We start from the raw sequence: 24,601 nt of genomic DNA on the forward strand, positions 1-24,601 counted from the left end.
TTAGTTCTTCCAACTGTGTAGATTTATTTCATTCCTATGATTTGATTTTCACTCCCACTATAATTTTGAATTATATTTTATAGATGAAATGAAAGCACTTAAGAGCTTCTCTTCAGGGAAAACCTCAAAATTTTGAGGTTTTCTACTTGCAACAAAATATATTTTACAAAATTTTCTACTTGCAACAAAATATATTTTAAAACATCATTATTAGTTGGGTGATGGCAATTGCATTTCACAAACTGTTCCTCACCAGAAAAAATAACCAATAGCAGGTATTAACTCATGCACTATACAGCTGTCTCATAATCACTGCTACAAATAGTTTTGTCTTCCAGTAGTTATTCTCTGTGTCTGTAGGGGTAGATGTTAGATGCAGAATGGCATGTTAGTTATAAAGAAGGGTAAAACAAAATACAGAAAATACTATTATGATATTCCAGTCCCTGAGATTTCTCCAAGATGGTCACTGTGCCAGAAAATTGACTCATTTCCCTTTTGTCCTATAAATAATTACTAAAAAAGTATTTCAAGTTTTAACTTTCAAATATTTTAGGTTAAACTTTTGCACAGTAAGAATCACAAATGATTTTTCATTCATTTTTGAAAAGTACTTGGAATTTCTGTTTATCTTTTTTAATGACTCTGACTTTTGTGTGGTTGGTGTGGTCACCAGCTGCTCCAGCTCCATTTTAGTTTTTTCCATGAATTCTGAAAACTTCCAGAAACTTTCATACATATCTGTAAACTGGAAAATCCATTATTTTTATAATTTCTAAAAAAAGAAATCGTGTTTCATTGTAAGAAAACCAGGGAGTACTTCAAAGTCCCCCAAAAACAATCACTCAATTTAATGTATGGAAAATTTGGTTTAGTGTACTAAGAACTCTTTGGATTTCTCCTCTTATTTTGAAGCCAGCTCCAGAGAAAAGAGCCAGGTGTCTGAACACATGATCAAAAAACACTTTTGTCCTACTAGAGGGATTCAGAAAGTCACCATCCCAAGCTGGAAGCTGTCACATCTTGCTGTTTGTCTCTACGTCTCACCAGGGAAGGTAATAGCAAACCCCTCAGAGGTCGTAATAAAAAATATTGACTAAAAAGCCAACCAACTTGAACGTTTTCTTACCACCAGACTGCAACATAACAGTAATCATGCCATTTGCATACCAGTAACGGTCTAAATTTCATGTCTCAAAAATAGTCGTTCAAAAAAAAAAAACCCATACAATGCATTTTTCTCAGATATTTTGGCCCTTCTCTCAGTTGACTGAAGGCCCAATGCACAACCCTTCCCAGAGAACGAGGGCAGGGCAGTGCAAGTGTGCAGCAGTGAGATGTCAGGGGACTGGGGATGGGCCCTTCTAACTCTTAAATCTGTGTAGCTGTATGGGACCACACCACCAGCTATTTATTTCAGTGATGGACCCCAGAGAAAACCCAAATGCTAATAGAAAATACCCTGAATCCTGCTCCATAAAACAACAAAACTTTTTTTTTTTTGTCTTTAAATAAAATCTGGCAGTGGCCAAAACATCATTTACTAGTACTGACAAGGGGTATCAAATAAGCTCCAGTGAAGTGAATGGGAGGTTTGCTATGGGCTTTAAGAGTCACACATTTTTAAGGATTTTTCTCTGTATGTGCATGTGACCCTAAGCCGAGACTAGCAGTCAACATCTTCCTGCTTACTGAACATAAGAGTAAATTATGTTAGTCTCATGTATTATTGTTACAAACCATTTCTGTTTCTCACATATACAATGTGCTATCAAAAAAAAGGTAACATATGGGCTTTGGAAGCAGAATGGCTGCTATACTCACGTGTATTTTAGGCATTAGACATACAACCCATGAGAAATGAAGATGGAAGTCTCAAAGCCAAAAGCCTTCATCGCATACAGGAGAATAATAGAGCTGAGAGCAGCATGACACGCAATAAAATCTGTTCCCAATGGCAGTAGACGTGATGGGAAATGCGTGTCTGGTCATCTCTCCCTCACCTCCTCCCTCCTAACACGGTACACTTATGCTGATCCTGGCAGGCATAGTGGTCACAATTAATTTCACACGTGCACACATACACACCTCCTTCCCAAATTTGACCATCTAAACATTTATCTGGATAGCTGAACAAAAAGATCTAGCTTGCAGGAGCATTGAGCCCCCAGCAGCCTTTCAGCTCTGCCAGTAGAGCATGATTGTTAGTCATTGGGCATGTCCATGGAAAAAATACAAATAAATAAAAAGAAAAAACAAAAAAATATTGATCTATACTGGCCATTTTAGAAAGGGCAGGTCAGTCATTCCAAAGGCTGCCATCACGCCACACCACAACACCTTCTTTCCATCTTTCAGCGCTGATACACTCCTGACTACACTATAGTGTACAAAACAAAAGTCATGTTTGGAATAATCATTAAAGCAAAAACAAAGATGAGGGGAAAAAAATGCAGAAGGGATGGCATCCCTGCACAGTATTCTCCTCTCAGCTAAGACTATGAACGTTTGATGCTGAACTTCTGACAGTCAGAAAAGGCTTTATAAGAATCTTTTTCTGGTTGCCTTGAAAAAAACTGCTCAATAAGGGCTAATTAGTTGAATATTTTCTATTTATTTATTTAAAAATCATCTGATGCACATTCAAGCCAGACTCGTATTCTGAAGTAATAATTCAGAACGTTTCATGTAGAGGCTCCTGCAAGGACTGAAAGTTGAATAAATGGACATAAACAAGCTTTAAGGACAAAAGACAATCTGTTGAGTAGGGTTGGAGGTGTTTACTGGGAGCCTACAGGGAATTACTCTAGATTCTGCCTTGCTGAATAATTTCATTAATGATTTGGATAAAGGAGGAAAAACGTGTAAAAAGGCATGTTAATCTGAATCACAGATACTAGATTGGGAGCAGTTATGAACATCATGGAATGAACTGAGAGAGCACAAGGTGCCCGAGAAACATTTGAAATACATCCAAGAAATAAAAAACAAGATTCATCTCAGAATAAGCCAATGTGGAGGAAAATAAACCAATTCACAGACATTTAATGGTTTAGTGGGTGCCTCAGGGAAAGTAGAAACTGCTTAAAAGCAACCTTCGCAATTATTTTCTTTAATTTTGTCTGAAATGAGGAATAAAACATAAAGCCCCCATGAGGCTCCGTGGAGTTGTGACAGACGGGGGATTCCAGCTAGGCGGAGGTTCCTGCCGGGAACTTGTGAATCTGTGCCTTAAGTGGCCTCAGTGGTTTCACTAACACTTCTGCAACATCTCCACCAAAAAAGAAAAAGTACTACACGAGGTCTTAATCACCTACAGGTACTGAAAGCTGCCTGGGAAAGAAGCAAAACAGAAAGTCTCCTCAGCACTTGAAGAGGTAGAGAAAAAGCGATGGGCTATGAAGTCTGTGGATAGTTCTGAAAGCACCTATTTAACCAAGGACTTGTCTAATCAGGAGCAATCCTACATGATGATAATCCTGAAGCTAGTATTTATATCTTAATTTAGGAACTCGACTAGACATTGAATTGAGGGGTTTTTTAAACTGAAAATAGCAGATTATTTTAATTTCAAAACAAAATGGCTATTGCCAACCTATCCCACAGATCAATGCTTTAAAGAGTTGATTCTCAGCACATTGGTATTTTGGAATTAACGTGTGCCAATTAAAAGAATGGCTGGACTCTTTAAGAGCAGCACAGATTGGTCAGTCCAACATCCCACCAGCACTGAAGGGAGGAGGCTACGTGGCTCCAAATCTTCTCCTTTGCTTTTCTGACTCCACAGGCTGCAAATCCTGCATTTCTCTTAACACCAAAGGAGTTGTCATGACCCTGAGCTCCACCAGGACAACATTCAACTCACAAACCTTTTAAGAAATGAACTGAAAAAAAACCAAGCAAAAACACACACAAAAAAACCCTGCTAGGACAATGAATTTAAGAGAAGAGACTAGTAAGTACCCAAAGCTGGCTTCAGAATGGAGATGACACCACCAATTCAGAAACAGTAGTGGGGGAGCAAGCGAGGAAGAGCTCTGTCTTTCAGTGGATGAGAGCCCTTAGGTCAGGGCAGCTGCTGGCATAATCACAACCTTAGGCAGGTGATAAGGGCTGGATTTTGAACATTCTGCACAGACCACATCACTCAGGGCAGAGATTTGGATCAAGGAGAGTGCTATGGTGAGCTTTTACTTCCTGAACCACAGGGGAATTTTAAAGCACTTATACCATCTTAATAATGACAGGCAAAGATCAATGCTGCTAATCAAACATGTTAGCAACTACAGAAAGTTTCAGTTTAAATATTTAAGATTTTTTTCCTAAATTGGGGAAGGACAGAGAAGAAAACCCCACATATATTTCCTTAACAATGCTTTTCATACAAGTGAGCCACATAGATCATACCTCCTCCAAATTTTGAGTCTGAGGCAGGCAGTGGGCATGGAGAACATCAGCCGAAATGAGGTAATTTCAGCAAAGGTCAAGCAATCGAAATCATGGTTTTAATGAAGCATTTACTGATATTTACTTCAGAGACTCAATGTGCTCCCTACAATGCTTCTAAATACCCATGAATGCTGAACAGAGGTGTGTTTATGTGATTCCCACTTCTCTTGCATAGACCACTTCTGGCTGAATTAAGACTTACACAGTTAGCTCTTCCCTGCAGTCAGTTGTCTTTTTTTCAGTTATTTCTTAGGTGAAGTTGTACACAATTTCATTATGTCTGAATATCCCCAGAGCTTCTTCTCAATAGTTACTTGAGCCAAAGTTTGCATGATGTTATCTTATTGCATAAGCACGGGAAAGATTTGTGGTACAGGCTGCTCTTTTTCGTTTTGCCTATGCCCTTAAATACTCAGTGGTTTTTCATTACTTCTCACTAATAAAATGCATCTCTCTCCTGGAGTTTCCTTTTAGTTAAATGAAACAGAAAAGGGAACACTTTCTGCAGTAAGACTTTAGCAGCGATGGCAACAGAGCCCACAGTTGCTCTCTGCACATATAGCTTTTTTGACCGAAATAGGGTGATTTGGATCAGCAGAGATTGAATAAGGATAACTTAGGATCATGTTTCTACCATAGGGAAGCCAATACAATTGAGAAGAAACAGCACTGGTCTGATAGTAACGATATTTTTGATTGGTAAATCCTGATCAAGCCCTCTCTCTATAGGCTAGGAAAGATTTCCACAGCTGCCTAAGGAACTGCAACATCCAGACTAAGCCACCTACACTTTTTAAGCAGCCTCTGCATTTCCAGAGGCCTGAGCACAGACAGAATGACATGAATGACCATGCGTTTCCCACGGATGCCGAGTCTCCCACACAGTCAGACGCATTCACACACACGACAAGGTGCAGGAAAGGACCACAGTGACTTATTTTCATTACTTCATTTGGGAGGAACTACTTCTACTCGATTCCATTTTGGTTGATTACACCACATCCCTCATTATGATCTCTGAGCATTTTCCAATGAGACATAAACAAATCACTAACGAGTATGTCATGTGGCTGCCTCTCCCCTTTCATTTCCCAAAGGCCATGTTTTCCTCTGTTTATCCTGCAGTTCAGTGTGGCTTACTACACGCATTACGTGGAAGGCTTCATGAAACTTATCTATTTATACGTAACAATTTATCCCACAACGAGCCTATAGAAGTCTCATCAGCCATCTGGTATTTTTATTTCTCCAGGCTGAGAAAGCAATCATGGCTAATCCTCCTGCGAACTATGGAAGTCAGGTTTTATTTCTCACTTTTCTGTACCAATAACTCTTTACAGTCTGAAGTAGGCCAAAGACCCTAAAAATCTGTGTACTCCTCAACTCTTATAGGACCCTAATGCTAGGTGGCTGCCAGAGCAAATGTGGTTCCAGTCCAGAAGAACAAAATTCTCAGGGTATCTGGTGAAAGATCAGATAGGCTGTAGGAGAATCATTTTTTTGCTGAAGCCTACAACCGATGCATGTGTGTGTACTGAATTTCCACAGTCCCAGTGGGAAATCTGTGTTATGTTTTAGCACATGGAAATCCAAGCGGACATGTTTTTCAGGATGCAGTTGTCTGGAACAGCAGATGATGTTTTACAAGTAACTCTTCAGCTAAGGTGCCGCCTTAGGCGATCCTTGCTCCCTGGAACCATCCCCAGCCTTGTGCCAGCCCAAGTCCTTGTGGGACCAGCACAGCAACTTGGATGAGGGAACTGAGCCACCCAGAACATAACTACTGTTTTGCTAAGTTATTTTGCAACCAGATCAGTTACACTGGCTTGGTACAGAGTAACAAACATCTGGCAAGGACAGCTATTGAAGTCAGCATAAGCAGTTCTGCTGCTAAACTTCTAATCAACTAATTGATGCTGAAAGGTTAACGATCTAAGTCTTTACTTCTCAATTATGTTTTGCTTGCTTGAAAGATAATGAATGCAAAACCTGAGAATTACTTCAAGGCTAAAAAGAAACGGGTCATCTTCTTCACAAAATACATTAAGACAAACCCTAATTCGAGTAACGTACATATACATTTTAATAGAGAAAATTGAACCTTTACCAAGAAATGTATATATAGTAAAACATGTGTGAACTAAAAAAACAGGAGTCCTGCTGCAGAACATTACCACAACAGCACTGACATGAACTTGTGATTAGGGCCAGGCCATATTCAGAATTTCTAGGATTTTTTTTCCCCTCTTGTTTAAACATCAACATCCACATAATCACTCACCTAGCCTGGTAGGACCTTGCTCCCTCTGTTTAATTGAGTGCACCATCTCTACAAGCTTTTCGGTCTCTTGAGGTGTGTTCCATGAAATTTCTAGATTATTTTCCCTGGCATACTGGAGAACTGACACATGAATCGAAGTATTGCCTGAAGCAGAAAGCAGAAAATAAACATTTTAAGCAATACATATGAATGTCTTAAAATAAATCTAAAGATACACTATGGTTGTGTTTTACATTAAGCACAACTAGATAGCGATTTTCCATCAGAGTGTGAAAGCTGCATTTTCAATCAGAAGATCAAAACTGAACTTTTCCCAGACGAAAAAATGTGCAAGTGTTGCTGGAAACAGTTGCTCTTCTGTCAGGAATTAGCAAGCAGTATTTTAACTCAAATAAATTTGATCATGATTGGAGAATTTCACTTTGTTGATCTCCAAATGTCATTTCTTTGCCATTTTAAAAATGTCTAAACATCACTTTTTTTTAATGTGCACACTGTTTTACAAAGGCAGTAGTTTGATGCCCCATTTGTCTGACCAGCCAGGCTCCTCTGGATGACTACCTTTCATGCAAATTTCCTTGTTATACATGCATCAGGCTGCAGCGTGGGACATGGTACACTCAGGGAGCATGACCTGCAAAGGGCATCCAAGAGAAATTCCAAGTTCTGCTATCCTCTGGCATCTTGGTTCTGCTTACACATTATGTAAGAAGTATGAATAAAACTTAAAATCGAGGCCATAGCGAATTCTCACTTCATAGCTACATTATTATTGTCCTGCTGTTAATGATGTAGCATTCACTACTACAGCCTTCAAAGATAAAGAAAACAGGTAGGCTAAAACAAATTTTCTGTTTATTGTTTAGTTTGTGTTTATTTCACTTGGCTTGCTTCTCTATATCAAGCATGTACATAATTTTCAGAAACATGTGTCTTCCATTTATGACCTCTAAAAAATTCTGAGTTATTCTAGACATACAAAACTGCCATACTTTTCCTCTATGAGCTAATTAGTACAAGTGCTGGTAATCACCTCTTTTGGAAGCACAGGTATAAGACAAAAATGTCAACATCCAGTAGGAAACACCAGCAGCAACAGCAGTTGCTGCATGGCAATTACTTAGTGCTGAATTGAAAAAGTACAATTCTGATCAAAAAACCCAGGTTTGTTAAAACAAATGCCACTGGGAAGACACAGGATCCTGTGCAGCCCCTGCCATGAGGATGGACTTGGTGCAAGGGTACACAATGTCCTAATTTACTAGGTGTGCCACATGGTCCCTTCATGTATGTGCACGATATATGGCATTCTGTCGGGATGGCTGCACTGATGATATCTGTGCTGAATGACCTAAGTAGAGGTGCACCTCCCATCAGTATATACTCTCCAAGCTCAGTGAGTTTAGCACTCCCAAAAAGTGTCTGCCATCCAACATGAGTCAGGAAATAAATCTTAAAAAGTCAGTTCCAGCACCCTAGGTTAGCCAAAAAGGGCTGGTCAGAGCCAGAAATGCCCGTTCCAAAGACCAACCCTGAACAAAAACCCCTCTAATCATCCATTACTTGAACCAGAACTGAACTTGAACTATTATTTTCAAGTCTGTTGAACCTAATTCAGAAGTGAACCAAAACCAAACATTTTTGCTTTTCTGCCACAGAATAACAGTTCAACTAAATCTCCATCCTGTGACAGGGATCTTCTTGCCTGTTTAGTACACACACACCTGATGCCCAGTACAATATCAAGGGAAGTGTTCATCAGAGCTGCTGTCCGAGCTATTTCTCATCAGATGATTCCCTGAATTGGATGTCAAACTTTTATTCACCTTAACCAGAACAGCTTGGTTTGGGAGGAAACTGAACTGCATTTGAACCAAAAGCTTCGCTAGCCCCATTTCCTCAATATAAACTTACTTTTTTTTTTTAGGGATTAAAATGAGTAATTTTAAAATAGAAATTTAAAAAAACCACTATACTGAGCAGCTGTTTTGCCCTGTATAAACAAAAGAATACAAAACATCTTTATGTGTTTGAGTTAAAAAGCAGATACATACTGATCTCGGCACTTTCAATAAATGCCCGTACAAAGTTTTTCATTTCCTCAAACTCTGATGCTCCAACATTGGAACTTCCATCCAGAAGAAACATGACATCTATTGGTTTGTTGCACAACTCTGAGGGAGGCAGAAAAAAAAGGTTATTTATACATGATAACCAGAAGTAGCATTTGCTAATCTATTGGTAGGAGCAGAAAAGTCAGATACACCTGCATTTTGGGAAAACAAAGCAGGATAGTGACCAGTTCGAACAGTAAGTGATGATTCTTTAAGAAAACCTTGAGATGTATACTCAGTGGGACACATGGGTATTTCGATTCCTGCTTTTCTACTAATGCTATTTTACCCTCAGGGGCCTAAAACAAAAACAACAGCAAACAAAAAAAACCCACAAACAACAAAAAAACCAAACCAAACAACAACAAAACAACAACCAAACAAACCAAACAAAACCCACAAAATAACTCCTCTCAAAAACAAACAAACAAACAAAAACAAACCAGAAAACAATGAAGTCTCTTCAGGAAAGAGGAAGTATAATTTTAAGTTACTTAAGGCAAGCAGATGAGAATAACATTTTTCTTCTGTCACCCTCCAATCTATCTGAAAGCTACTGTACTTCACTGACAAATGGAGCCAAGGACTTCTGAGCCTACAGAAGGCTGTCTGCAGGTCTGTGCTCGGTACTGCTGAACTGGGACAGCATCCTTAACCTCCAGTGAACATAAATGTTCCTTCCTTGGCATGTGGATAACAAGCTATCGGAAGAGATACAGGAATCCTTCAAATTTCAGTGATGTGAGGGGGAGAAAGAAGAGTGGTGAGAAGAAAGTGGAAATTATACAGAAAATACATCCAACTTTACCTGTAATATCTGTCCAAAGTTTATGAGAGCAGCACGACTGCAGCACTAATTGAGGTCCTTCTTCAAGAAGTGTGCTATAACTATGCAAGATAATTGGGTTATTAGGCTGACTGATCTTTCTGAGCTCTTGGATATTTGCATTGGGGGTTATGCCTATGGGAATAACATTTATGCTCCCAGGAGGTCGTGTGATAACATCGGTGGAAGGACTGGATGACACCATATATACCAAGTGAGGAACACTTTGTCTGCCCCCATTCACTGATGTAAATGTGTGTTTAGAAATATAATCGAGGGCATTCCCAGTGTTGGTAGCCTTCCCTCCTTGGTAGGGTATGCTCCTCACCTTCTCAATAATACTTTCCTTTGACTGTGTTTCCCTGAAGGAATACTCCAGAGTGACAGTCTCTGAATACTGCATGACTGTAACATGAATATCTTCCTGTCCCACCCTCATTCCTGTGATCACTCGCTCAAGGAACTTCTTGATGATATTGAAATTTTCTTTCCCTACATTGTCAGATCCTTCCACAATAAAAGCAATGTCCAGACTTTTACGAGTGGGCTTCTCTGAAAAGGGTGGTGGTGCTGTGAGTCCCCAGGGGGGAAATAAGACACTGGATACTGTTGGAGTGGATGTAGCTTGTAACAGAGAACTTTCTTCAGGTCCAAGAGCACATAGACGATCAATGAGGAGATCCCTATTATCCATTAGCTCTAACACATTGTTCACTAGTAAGGCTTTGTTATCTGGTGACTGCTTTTCAATGAACCTGATTTGCTCCATATAAACATATGGTCCAATCCCCACAGGTATTACTGCGATTTTTTTATTCTTCAAAGCTGAGAGGATGCTGCGGAGTTTTCCTGGAGACTTGCTTGCTATAAACAACACTGCAATTCTGGCAGCATTGGTCCTTTCAGCTTTTCCAAACACGTGAAATACAATGTATTTGAGGACTTCAGCGGCAGATGCTACATCGTCACCTGTGTATTTTATGCTTTGGACAATTTTTCTCATCTGGGACTTTGTTTTGATATCTTTAAGGCCAAGATAGATTGTTGGGCCAGCCCTATACACCAGAATTGACACTCGGATTTTCTTTTGAGAGATGTGGAGTTTCTTCATCATGCCAGTTATGAAAGTCTTCAGCTGCTCAAAGTCCTCCTCTGACAGTTTATTGGAACCATCCATTAGGAAGGCCAAGTCCATCATCTTGCTGCAAGAGTATTCACTGGGTGGTAGTTCAATGTCCTCCTCTGGAACAGGTGTTGTCAGTGTCAGTGTGTCCTCCACCGGTTCACAGGCTACGCAGGTTAAGTTCTTCCCTTCACATAGACTACAAAAATCATCAGATTCAATGGTAAAATATCAATGCTTATAATACAGGCCCCACATCTAACAAAAGAACGTCCATACAGAAACAGTTAAATATATTTAAAACACAACAAAAAAAACCCACAATGTGAGTGATTTTTTTTGCTCACAAGGTATTGTACAGCTAAATCCTATATGTTCATACACATTTGTTTAGATCCAGGAAACATATGATAAACTATGATGCATTTGTCAAAGGAAACTCCCGTTATAACAGCTTTTGGCAGAACATGCAAAATCTGCGTCTGGAAACTGTCTATAAACCCACTGAGCTTGAGCAATGCAGCTACCTACAAGACACTGGTGGACTGAACTGGTAGATCTGGTTTGCTTCACAAGGAGGAAAAACATGAGGCAAACTGGAGGCAGCTAACACAAAGAGTAGGAAAGACGCTTTTAGCTCTGATATGACTGTGTAGACTTTCCGAGGAGGCTAGGTTTACCTAGATTTTAACCTTAGTGAAAATAATCAACAGCCTTTTTTCTACTTCCAAAGTGTATTACTTTCCTTTTCTTTTTCCTGACTTCATTTTGTTTGGAATACAGTTTTGGAACATGTTCTTCCTCTACTTTTCTGTGTCTCCTCTGTTATCTTCCTCTTATTTACCATGTTCGCTGTTTCAGCCTTTCTCACATCAAATTCTGTACTTCATCTATAGCTCTTATCTCTTTTTAGTCCTATTTGTCTCCCCTCAACATTTCTACTTACATCCATTAGTACATTTTTCTCTTCCCCTTTCCATCTCAGCTCCCGTTTTTCATTTTCCCCCATCTCTGCCTTTTCCACTACCCATCCTTCTGTACCACCATGAGATTTTTCACCTCTGCCATCCTCCAACTTTTAGGAACTTGTTTATAATTCATCTCTTTCTATTTTTAGCAAGGCTTTAGCATTTCTGCCCTTCTAATTCCTGGTTGTACGATTCTCTTTACTTCACTTATCAGTGCAAAGAGCATGACTGTACTCGTGCACAGAGCGGTATAGACTTGGTGAATGTATGTTCCTTGTCTTACTGGACAGTCCAATAAACAGAATAGGAAAAGTTTATGGAAGAGCAGGGACCAAAAAGCGCTTGTTTTCACTGCCAGAGAAAACCCAGGACATACAAACTAAACAAGTCAATACTGGAAGAAGGTGCCATTTTCTAGGAAAAGACTTCACTTTACACGTGGCACCTTCGTTTAAGTTCTCCCGGTGGTATGTTCTTTTCAAGCTGCTTTTAGTCTCTTCCTAATTGAAGAATGCACAGCTACTTTTGGCATTAATGTATAGCAACAGAAGATTTATTATTTTAATCCTAATATGAACAAGCCTCTTCTAGTTTCCAATTTCCTTTGGATATTTGCTATAAAATTCATTTTTGTGCAATATTTTCTATTGTTTGTACAGATGGTGTAGGCATCTAAATTAGGTGACAGCTATGGAAAAGGATGTTTCCCTAGTGAGGAAAGTTTTCCTAATGTTCTGAAATCTTTTGTGAGCAGCAGCCAGTGTATCAACATTTAAGATAAATTATTATTAAGAATTACAAAAATTAGGGAACTGAGACTCATTTCTGAAGACTCTTTTTTGACCTTTTGATGGAATTCAAGGCTCTTTATGTATACTGTTCAAAAAAATAAAATAATCAATTGATCAGCTTAACAGTCTCATGACCTGGGTTAATAACACAGACGTATGCTAGCCCCGGCAAGAGGCCAGGAATTCAAAGTTCATACCCATTCAGAGTTTCTGAGGTTCAGAGCATTTGGAGCTAAGGTGTTAGTCTGGGCTAATAGCTGCTGCAGTTGTACAACTCAGTTTCTATTAAATATGGTCAAATTACAAGACGGAAAACTCTTCTGTATTCACAGTGTTATGAGTGGCTAGTGAAAGTGTTCATCAAGGGTCTAGACATCCAAAGAATGCCAAACTTTCAGATACTATAGGCCTTGGCATAATATGCCACTGGGCAGTATACAGAATGAAAATCAGTCTCTGCTACGTTGCAACTGCAAGCCCTAATCCTGCATGGCACACAGCATTGCGCACCCTGCCATTAATTTAATCATACTTGGAAGCATATGCATGCAGGATCAGGCCACAGGATATCATCTTTAAATGTTGAGGCAATTGGTTTTTCAAAAATCGTACACAGTTCCAACTGCTGATCATCTCAGCAAGTTCTAGACTGAGTGCACATTCAGATCTTGCACTATACATACAATCTTTTTAGTAATGGCAGAAGGAAAGAGTCTGATGGCTTTACTGATGTCGAATCACACCGTACACAAAAAGAACTGGAACATCTGAAGCCAGAGGGGCCACCTATGCATGGGAGAAGGACTTTTTTGAAAGGAATTTATCAATTTCACCTGCTTAAATTCAACTGACAACCTATAATCCCAATCATCACTGAAAAATTTTGGTTTCAGATTGTATGCGAAGGGATATTGACATAAAAGATGTCCGAGCTTCATCTTCAGTGGTGTATTTAAAGTTAAGTCCAAAAACTTATTCACATGTGTGTGCTTCATCTCTCTCCCTTCATCTTATTCAAGAGGCTGCATAAACCCACACATTTCACTGCATAAACCCATCATACCAAGACTGACAGTTCTGTGGATCATCTCTGTTCAAAACTGTTCTCCTTCCATGTGAGATCTTGACATCTCCAATTGCACACACAGGACAGTCTTCTGGACTGACACAATCCAGGGACAGTTCATCAAGAATTTTCCCTGTTTCAAAATAGCACAGTTGTATAAAGACGCCAATTTTCATGAGTTGCAAAACTAATCATTGCATTTACTCTGCTACAGGAAACATTACCGGGCTTCTGAGTCGGGCTCAACATTTCTGAATACTCTGCCTGTGTTATGGTCACTGCCAGTTTGACACAGAGAGGTGTTTATTTCCTTCATAACCTCTTTTATTTAGATATTGGAAGTACTTTAGCCAGTGTATAACCTGCAACTGCTAGTATCATACAGAAGGTGAATATATTTTCAGAACAAAAGCATTTAAGATGATAGGAGAAAACGACATTTTACTTTTTACATGTATATTTTTGATTTCTCCCAGTATCCCCTGCCTCACTCTGATCAGAGATATCAGGGCCCAAAATAGCTATTTTTGGTCTTAAAACACCTACTTTCTTTGCCTTCACGTCTTCTCATTCTGCCCTTAGGAGCTATTTATTCATTTGAGTTTTCACTCTCCTTTTGGATCCTGCTCATCTTTCATTCTTTCCCCATTTCCATCACCTCTCATTCTTGCTGGCAGTGTTTCATTCTCCTGTTCTAGGCACCACTTTCATGCCCTCCACACACTGTGCTTATTTCACAAACTCAAACCAGGATTTCTAACCACTGTCCTCCTTATGCAGTAAGAAATTGCGGTGAAAACAAATCACTAAGCCTGTTAAGGAATTAACTGCTACATCTAAGTCTTTTGCCATCTCCAGTCTTATAAATCTGTGAACATTTCTGGACTTTCATGCAAAAGAAACACTTAGAGGGTTAAAAAAAAAAAAAAAAAAAGAGACTCTACAGCAATACCTATGAGTACCAGGGGTAGAGCAGAAAAAGGTAACTGCTTAAAGCAAAAGATGGGCTTACCTGCAGGACAGTGTACATGGCATCCTTCCACACACTGCAGAGGGCACTCCAAAGGCTGTGGGTGCTGGCATGTTATAGGACAAGCGGGTCCACAGCTATTATATCGCCATTCACATTGATAATCTAATTCGTATTTATTCAGGTCCTCACAGCTTTGTGCTACAGAGTGAAAGAATCAGAGACAAAAAAAATTGAACCAGAGGGTATTCCCCATGCTTCTCAGAACTATGGCGCCTAACTTGGTACAAAGTGGATGACATACACATAGAAAAAGAGAGATCTCCATCTTTAAATAAAAATATATTTATTTCACTATCTTTAGGGCAGGCCACTTCTTCACATTTAAATTTATTTTCACATAATGAAGTACTTGGTCTAGATTAGAGATACTTGGTTTTGATAAAAACAATTGCGAAAAAAAATTAACTTTAAATTTTAATTTAAGAAAAGAAAATCTACAGAAACTACTTCTTTCTCTACGTTTGTTTGTACCATGGACTGTTATATCCCATTATTGAGGAAATGTTTTTTCCAGGTATGGCTCTGAACATAAATAGAAAAAGGAGAAGAAATGTCACCATAAGCTACTAGCCTAGACCCATTAAAGTGACCTTCTCTGGAGCAGAGCTGGATGAGAACAGTCTATCTGAGCCAACAGCTTACTGATTCAAAACTTGAACATTTTCATCCAATTCTTCCTCATCTACCCTGTACTTACGGCACAGAGCTGGTGATCTCCAGTGGACAGCAACACCTTTTTGTGCACAGGCATGTGCATAGGCTGCTATAGCATCACAGAAGCAAGCACAGTCCCCAATAGATTCGCAAGCACAAGTGTCATACATGCAAATATCTACGTAGGGCTCAGGATTCACCTACAAAAGAGAAATACGAGTTACATTACACTGGCTGATTCCCCCCATCTCCTTCTAGACACATTTAACCTTTAGGTGGTTTGCCAGCTCCATTCACCAAGATTTGAAGTGCCAAATAGTTCAGTGTAGATCCTTCTGCTGATGTCAGCAAGGACTCAAATCAGGCCATGTTCTCTAAGTTGTTATAGACACTGAAATTTATTGTCTCTTAATATTCCCCATATGGAGTAACTTTATATGTTTTCGAGCCCTGTCCCCACACCCTCTTGCGCAGCAGCTTGGGTAGAATGCGGTACAAACGACATTACAGTAGCTCAGCTCCCCCTCCTCTCAAATCTCAACCCTTGTGCTTGACTTCATGTGCCAGTCTCTGGGCTTTAGAGTAAAATTTCCCTCAAGCAGAAGTTATTCTATAGCTTCCTAGCAGGTGCCATCTGGCATTTTCCCATGAAGCATCAGCTACAGGACAGGGTCAGAGCTGAGAACGCCAATTAGTCAGCCTCCTCCAAGTCCTGTGTGCTGTCAGCACAATCATATTTTTCCCCTCAGCTGCAATCAGTGTCAGCACAGATCATGCAGAATCGAAGAATGTGAAACACATGACACAATACTCACAAGTTTTTTGCATTCTTCAAAGAGATCCCCGGACAAAATGCTGCACGATGTTTCTACCATCACTTGCTTCACTATGTTTCCATTACACAGTGGAGACACCAAGGTCTGTTCCCGGTTGGGCTTAATATTGTAAGAGACAAGCACACATTGCATTAGCCTTGCCTTCAGGACCTCAGAACTCTTCAAATTGGAGTAAGAGACTCACTAGCACTAGATATTTTTCATGACAAAGGAAATTGTTTCTTTGAGTAAAGTTCCAACCTGTTGTATGACAGGCACAAATCCTGCCATGGCAGAACTCGGAGTAGAGCAGGTCACCTCCTACATTTTCCCTACCTCTTACTTGTATACTGCAGTTTTAACACAGAGATTTCGATGACAGTAAGTCTCACTGTACCAAACACCCACCCTGAAAAACAGTCGTTCACAGCTCTACAAAAGGCCCATGAGGCTCACAAATATGATCAGTCTCCAGCAGACAATATCCAAGGCCACTGCTGAATAAGAATGGTTCAGTAGTCTCCGCCTCTCCCGTTTAATTTATCTAAGATGAAGGAGCACAAGTATTGACACGGCATTTATCACAGAGACAGTCTGCAGGTTCTGTCCTGTGTCTATTATACTGAAACAAGGAGCTGCTCCTTCTCAGTCTTACCCTGTGGTCTCACTCCTCATTATTGTGACTTCTTCTGTGCTCCAATCAAGTCATATTTAAAAAAGTGACATTCAGCAAGGTAATACTGTGGCTATGTCACACTTGCACATAGTTTATCAAACTAAACCAAAAGACTTCATGTGATCAAAATAAATTCTTTGGTTTATTTTCTGATAATTTAAATCTTTTAAGGAAGGATCTAAAAAAGGCCTTTTTTTCCCCCCTCTCTCTCTGAAAATCCAGACAAATTTTCAAAAGAAAGTTTTCAGCCTTAAAAGCATCATCTGAATTAAACATTTCACTTTTACACATGTCAAAACAAGTTCTCTTCAAGTTATTTCCTCTCACTTTTTGGTTTGGAAACACTTTTGGCCATAATTATTTGTCAGGTCAAGACACATTCATTATTCAATGTCATTCTTTCAAAACTCTGTATTTGGAAAAGAGAAAGTATACTCTTAGGTGTAGCTTAACTAGTAACCCATGAAATCACCCAAACTCCCGGACCAGGACATAGATAACCCTTTCTGAGAGCAGGCAACCTCCTCAAAATTCAGAAGCAGTGATAACATGGCAGTAAGATCTTACATCCCCTCCTGTCCCTTGCTTTTTCTGTTCAAGTCCCTCCAACCTGAAAATACTAACTGAATGCTCTTTAAAAAAGATCAAGAAACATAAGAAAATAAATTAATTTGTGCATTCAGTTGTGCATAAATGGACAAAGATTTGGGATATAGATGTTTGGACAGGGAAATACGAATTTTTTATCTGAACTCCCCCTGTCTGAAAATCATGGTTATTTTTTTTAGATTAAGCTTTAAAATGAGATTTCCAGATATAACTGGATTTCAAGCACCTGGGCTGGCAAACTCTATGAACAGCTTTTACCATATAGATTGGCCATTTTAACATTCATCTGAAGCCAGGCAGCACAGAGGCCATAAATGAATTAATTGATATTTTATCAGATTTCAGGAAAGAATATTATTTGGAAAAAATATGGGGGAAGATGTTAATTTCTATTTATTATCATTTCAAACCTCTTTGCCCACTCTTGGGTGATACTGTAGCCCATATAAATTAGTTCTCACAGTTCATTCACAATCACCTTTTCAACATCAGCACAGTATGGATTAACTTTCCAAGAATTCCCAAAGTCAACTGGATCTACTTCAAGATGTTCATTGCTGCTGGTCAAATCATTGTTTTCGATTCCATCAAAATTTCCACACAGACCACACACTTGATCCTTGCAGGGAAAGAAACACAAAATACATAAATCTTATATCTGTAGACTGGTTTAGGGTTTTGTTAAGAAGTCTTTTTACCCTGGTACTTTAATGGCTTAAAAACTGATTATCCCTGGCCTTGCCAAGTTCACTAAAATAGACATAGTCTCTCATAGAGAAAGTTTAGCTCGTATTCTTCTTCTGCTTTGCTGAAAGTAGGGTCATATTGTCTTGCTTCCTGGAGTCCTTCAAGACGACAACTCTGATCGGTGGTGCCTGTTGACTCTATTTGGAGTATGTCCCTACAATCCTATTTTATTCCCACAGATGATTGTCCTATCACCATCACTAGTAAACCTGGCTCCTTATACTGCACTTCTTGAGCACAGAAGAAATCTCTCAAGGCATAGTTATTCTGAGACATCACAGCATTCATCCTTTCTGCCATAGCTCATCTCCAAAGATTCAGAATTTACCTCTTACAGTTGAGCTACCAGGAAAGAAAGCAACTGTACAATATTATAAAAAAAAAAAATCTCTTCATTTTCAAGTAAGTGCCTAATACTCTATGGAAACCTATCAGCATGTCTGCATAAAGAAGCAAAAAAAAAAAAAGCTATTCCCTAGAGACAGGGTAAGTGCATTCTTTAGTCAGAATAAGAAGCAAAGCAAAAAACACTTACTTTGAAATTGCCCTTTAAGATAACTGAGACTCCCATGGCCAGATCCCAGGTCACACTGATGCTTTTGCCCAGTAAAATGATGTAATAACGGCCAGACTTCAGGACTTCTAAATCACTGTCATCTTTAGGAGGTACCTTGATGTCTACCTGAACAAGAAAGGTACATTGTGCTATCAACCGTGTCTCTAATTACTATTTCATGCAGGTCACATTCCCAGTGGGAGGTGTGCTCATAGGTTAACAGCTATTTTCAAGCACACTGTTCTCCACAGAACAGACAGTTCCCATACACTATACAGATGCTCTGGAGCACCTGCAGAACTGTGAGCAAGGTATGGGTAAGAGACTGATTACAGGCTGGTCTCTACCCTGAAAAGTTGCTGTGGATAAATTATTCCATTACAAACAACACTCCTGAACAGCAAATTGAGATATCAGTATGGTATTTCAATCTCATCACATTTCTATAATTTCGAATTAGGTAGTGTCTCTTGTGCTCCCCAGGTATAACATGCACTCGCCACAAACGCTGACACACAAAGCAATGACTGCTAAACAGCAGGAGGGCTGATAAACAGGGCAGGGTACACCCAACTAATGATCAGTTTAGGGCTCGGTGAATGGTTCACTGAACAATTACATTTTATTTGTATTTCATCTTTTTAGGAAACTAACAATTCTGTGCTCTTGAGGCAGGTAGTGACAAAAGGCGGGTTAGGTTTAACTGTAATGTGAACTGAGAGAACCACATGCATTGCAGATCTCTGAAGGACCAGAGCCTGATTCTGAAGTCGGGAAGGATTTTCTTTCCAACAGGAAAAGTCCTGAGAGATTCCTCTTAGTGTCTTAATTTTTCCATCACTTCCACTTCCCCTGTGTGACTCTTTCGCTTTCCATCTGGCTGCAAATTCACTGCCTCCAGCTATTAAGAACTTAAGAGATTAATTTAAAATGCTTTCTTTCACACCATAATCCTCTTTCAATGGAAACTCTAATAGGATTATTAACCACATTTGGAGAGAAAGGTCTGGCATGGCTGTTACTTTAAGCACCACTAATGCATTAACTGAAAACTGCTAAATTCTGGAAGAGGCAGATGAAAACTTTCAATCAGTACAAATAGCGATTAAAGTAAGGGAGAAAGAAGAGCCTATAAACCATTCGCCCACTCCCTAGTCTGAGGGAAAAATATTTCCTTATCCCACTATTCTTTCTTGCTCAATTCAGTAAAAGCTCAGCATCGTAATTCAATTCTCTTCATCTCTGGGTTATTATCAGAAACATTTATCCCCAGAGAAGACAGTTCACATTCTCCAAGGATCTCCTAAAGAAGGTCTTCAATGTCTCTAGGGAAGAATATGTTAAAAGGTATTTTAGGAACTGGAACCTTTTTCATCTTCACATATGCCCAATGTATTACTACACAGTCTAGTCATACTTGGTCACTTATCTTCTAAATATAGTGGTTTCTCTTTCCAAACTGGGACAAAAAACAGAGGAGGACAAAGCTGAGCTGGGAGGTTGACAAATTACAGAATTTCTATGTTTATGGAGGCTTTTTGCCCAAACATGAAGTCATGAACTTCTGACCTTGCAAACTGGCAGACTTATTTGTTTCAGAAGAGCAAAAATGATTTCAGAATAATTATTTTATTTAATGTGAGGCAGAACTGTAACATGCTGATACTTCAATTAAGCCTGCATTTACTTAAAACTAGAAGCTGACCTCAAAACAATATCATCCTAAAACAATGGTGCTTGGAAACATTTTAATGGCAAAAAAATACTTGATTCTCCTGATTGCTTCTAAGGATTCTTGTGGAAAAGCATGTAAGAAGTCATCACTGCATGAGAATTTGCTTAAGAGTCTTCATAGCAGATGTTTTTCTTTCATCTCTCCTTTGGTTGCTGTTATTTCTAAGAAAATCTTCTCTAGATATCACACTGAGCCTTAAACTCTTTAGAAAGACAGCTAAAAATCAGTCAAGGTCGTGTGGACTGTCTTGTGATACAGACCTAGCTCCTACAAGGACATACTCTCTCAGGAATCAAACACCTTCTGTTGCTGGAGTCGCTGCATACCTAATCACCTCCTGCCTTTTCTGGCCCTTATTCAGGTGTTCAAACAGAATCACAGCTCTTCTGAAAATATGCTCCCTAAAGAACTTTTCACATGAAGCTTGGCTCTATGGACTGATCCCTGCACTGCTATTCACTCTCACCCTCACCCAAGTAGGGGATTCTTTAGCAGTAGAAATAAAGAATTGTTTGGGCAACCAATATGTCCTATGTCCATTCCTCCAGGAAGCAAAAGCCTACACAGACCTTATGCTGTCAAGATGCACTGCACAGATACTATCAATAATGGCCATGTTCCTGTCAAGCATCAGTAGCACGCAGCAATTTGCAGGCAATTTGCAGGCTACGCAAAACCTGATTCCGCTTTTTCTGTTAAACCAAAACAAGGCAAATGCAGAGTGGTTTCACATTTCCCTGGGAACATTTTTGAAAATCTCTGGTCCAGATGCCAGTTCAGAGCACAGTACTTCTGAAAACAGCAACTGAGACACCATAATCCACTGTAGATCTGTAATGTTTGAACACACAGACAGTCTTAATTGTTACAGTGCCCAAGGCAAAGAGCTGAACTCTGCCCTTTGGAATGCTTGCTTCCTGCCATGGAGGGACATGGGAGGTGGAAGTGATTCTTGGTCAATTCTTTAGTGCTTGTTGGTAGGAAAGGCGGGGGGGAAATGAATAATTCAGTCATCTGGATTTTCCATCTGACAATTTAACAGGGGAAAGAATAGTGATACTTGCTTCTGCAGTATCAACTTATTTCAGCCACGACTTTTTTCCTGTGCTCTCAGTCCTTCAGATGGCTAAATTAGGCCTGAAGTTTTACTAGTCATGGGACAGTCACTTCTCAGCTCTTCCTTACACTTAACCTTGCTTGAAAGAGACTTAGACTTCCCGTGTTTAGAAAGGGCATTCCTCCTATGAGCTTGCATTGAATAGCAGTCTTATCAGAGATAAATTAATTGGAATCAACCAGAAATACCAAAACGGCATTATACCTCTGGAAGAAAAATAGATAACCATAATTCTGCTAATATGTTCATTTTATGATCTAATTTTCAATAAACACTGAGCATGAGGTCATTCATGCCTCATTTTACTAAACAACCTGAAATTCTTTTCCCCTAAAAAGGGAAATAAAGAGAAGCGTACGTACGTTTCCATTAAACAACTCTATTTCTCCATTTTCGTACAGAATGATGACCCTTTTGGTGCACTTTTCTCCAGTGAAGCCACAGCCTTCATTTGAAATTAGTATCCGGAATGTCCCAGAGTCATCCTTGCAGAAATCCTACCAGATGAAAATAAATGAATGAGTCATTAATGTGGAACATTTGAAAAACAGACACAGATCTACGGAGAAAAAGGAAGCCTCGAATAATACCCTGTGTAATCTGTGGCCAGTAGGATATATGTTGGCATGCCAACTGTTCCCATATTAATTTATTTTGTGCTTAGCATTGATATTCACGTGGTCCACTCCATAAAGAATGAGGTACACTCTGACAGTGACACACACACATGCATATTTTGCAGGGTACTCTTTGGAAGTGAGAATCCATGCTATTACAGTATCTGTACAATGGACACGATGTACATCTTAATATACAGATATTAATTGATTTAACAGTGAAAACAAGACTCTGTAGCTTTAATGATAAAATAAAAATATAAAACTAGAAGATTAGATTAAAAAGAAGGGTTAGAAAGAAACTTGCTGAATAGTTTTGAGCAAAATGTTTGATGTCCATGCTTTCCAATGTGTTCATGAATAATCATTACAATTGCTCCTATTTCTTGGGGAGCAATTACGTAGTTTAATCTATTGATTTTCTTTTAAGTAAAATATTTCTGAGATGTACAGAGAGTTAGTACTACATCTGTATGTTTACTCATGACTATCAGGCCTTTTAGGTTTTTGGGGTATTTTTTTTCAGTACACATCTTTTAAGAAAAAGACCCTGTCTGTAGTTCTGTGTTTGTCACCTGAGGAAAAGAGATCTCATTTTCATTTTAAGTGGTTTTTTAGTACTGTGTGTTATTTAAGGCCCATAAGACCTTTACACAGAGCTCTTACTAGTATCAGAGCAATCAGTCTTCTAAGGTAATCCAGCTGGCATCAAGGTGGAGGCATATTTCAGAGACCTAGCCAGAAACAGGTTGATCACACTTTCCTGCCTAAGAACTGCAAGGAGGAATCTACTTCATGAAAAGGGTCTCTGGGGAAAATACTGGCCCACCCAAGAAATATGTCACTTTCTAACTGCAGACGACTGTCTTTATCAATTGGCAGTGGATCCATCTTGAGTTAGACCGAATTTTCAGAGAAATTGTTCTTCTTTTGCACACACATTTTTTAAGACACAATTCTTTGCATCTGTAGATAAGTCTTAATCTTATTTAACTCTAAAATTCTGGCCACTCCCACGAACTGCAGGTTGATATGAGTGTACTATGCCTTTATCCACGTCTCCTTTTTGCTTCAAAGAAAATGGATATCGTCAATGTACTCTAAATAGGCTGATACATTGAACAGGCCAGTGACTTTGCTGAAGTGATCGAGCAGAGTCCATGCTCCGGATGCATTTAGAGAAGGTTCACCAAGCACTTCTTGTCTTACTCAGTGAGACAGTAGCCATTGCTACAGTATAAAGAGGCTACTAGAGAATGAGGAAAGAATGACTTATAGGTATCTACAATTCCTTGTAAGAGATGAGATTCAGACAGCTCCTCTCTGTACCATGCTCCTATCACGTTTCATGACTGCCAGCAAGACACATGACAACCTAACTCATTTCTACAGAACACAATGCAATCTTCCAAGTTCTCAAGGCATCTTTGGAGTCATTAATAAGCTCTGCTCTCCTCTACCATACATCTGTATAATTCTTAGTAATTAAGAATATTTTACTGTAATTTATCCAAATGTTGGACTTCTCTCCTGGTGTGAAACACCTTATATATTATCAGACAGCTTTGGTGTTTGACATGTTCTTACCTGAACTAATACATATTGACAGTTTCCTGGGAACTTGTATTTCAATCCATCAAATGTCAAATAATGAGCTGTACCAATCACAGTGCAGGTGCCATCACACAAATTTTTGGTGCATTCCCACTTTCGACCACGGCACACACTGTAACAGAGAAAACGAGTCAGTGACAGTTATTATTTCCAATGTATACAATCAGCAAGAGAATGCAAGGTACTTTAGGCAAGGCCAAAGAGCAAAAGTTTCTGCCTCCAGGAGCTCATGACTACTCTCCAAAGGACACACAAGTGGTGACAAGCTACTGACGTGCTTTGTTCTGCTCTTTTTTCTGGGCCTGGATCAGGAAGCAACCTCCTGCAGATCAAACAGGAGCATTGCTCCCTGTGTGTCTTAACCCAGGCATCAACCATAGCTCTGTGAGGTACCTCCGCAGTTTTCTGTGCTGCTGTTCGTCCTTAGGTATATCTCCAGCAGATCCTCTCTTCATTTGGCCTTGAGAAAGTATCTCAGAGGGCTCCATGCCTGGGCTGCTGAAATCCTTCTCTAGAGAGAGACTACATTACTCCATAACTATATTATACTACTGTGCAGCAGATTACAATCTCTCTCATTAACATAAATTAGCCTATGTTTACATTAGGTGCATAAATCCAAATAGTACATTAACATATTAAGTGAATAAGGAATATGCTTCCTTTTTTCTTACAAGCTGCATATAAGAGTATATGCTTTTTGAGCTTCCCTATTACAGAGAGTCCTGGACAGACCCTGATAGAACATTTCATAATACTATTTTGGATCATAGAATCATAGAATATTTTGGGTTGGAAGGGACCTTAAAG

At 39.3% G+C, this 24,601-nt stretch overlaps 1 protein-coding gene across 1 annotated transcript in view; it reads right to left on the reverse strand.

Annotated features, from left to right (window-relative positions):
- The window catches only part of VWF (von Willebrand factor), a 139,293-nt gene that overhangs the window by 56,445 nt on the left and 58,247 nt on the right, over positions 1-24,601 (reverse strand). The window contains exons 20-30 of the mRNA XM_086610754.1: positions 23,765-23,903; positions 21,923-22,057; positions 18,688-18,834; positions 17,884-18,024; positions 16,121-16,240; positions 15,349-15,505; positions 14,631-14,789; positions 13,616-13,751; positions 9,653-10,992; positions 8,785-8,904; positions 6,731-6,874 (exon numbers count right to left, since the gene is read on the reverse strand). Of these exons, the coding sequence (XP_086466880.1) occupies positions 6,731-6,874; positions 8,785-8,904; positions 9,653-10,992; positions 13,616-13,751; positions 14,631-14,789; positions 15,349-15,505; positions 16,121-16,240; positions 17,884-18,024; positions 18,688-18,834; positions 21,923-22,057; positions 23,765-23,903 (2,738 nt within the window). The remainder of the gene's footprint in view (positions 1-6,730; positions 6,875-8,784; positions 8,905-9,652; positions 10,993-13,615; positions 13,752-14,630; positions 14,790-15,348; positions 15,506-16,120; positions 16,241-17,883; positions 18,025-18,687; positions 18,835-21,922; positions 22,058-23,764; positions 23,904-24,601) is intronic.

This window comes from Tauraco erythrolophus, chromosome 4 (genome assembly GCF_009769465.1).
Source record: "Tauraco erythrolophus isolate bTauEry1 chromosome 4, bTauEry1.pri, whole genome shotgun sequence".
Lineage (NCBI taxonomy): Eukaryota > Metazoa > Chordata > Aves > Musophagiformes > Musophagidae > Tauraco > Tauraco erythrolophus.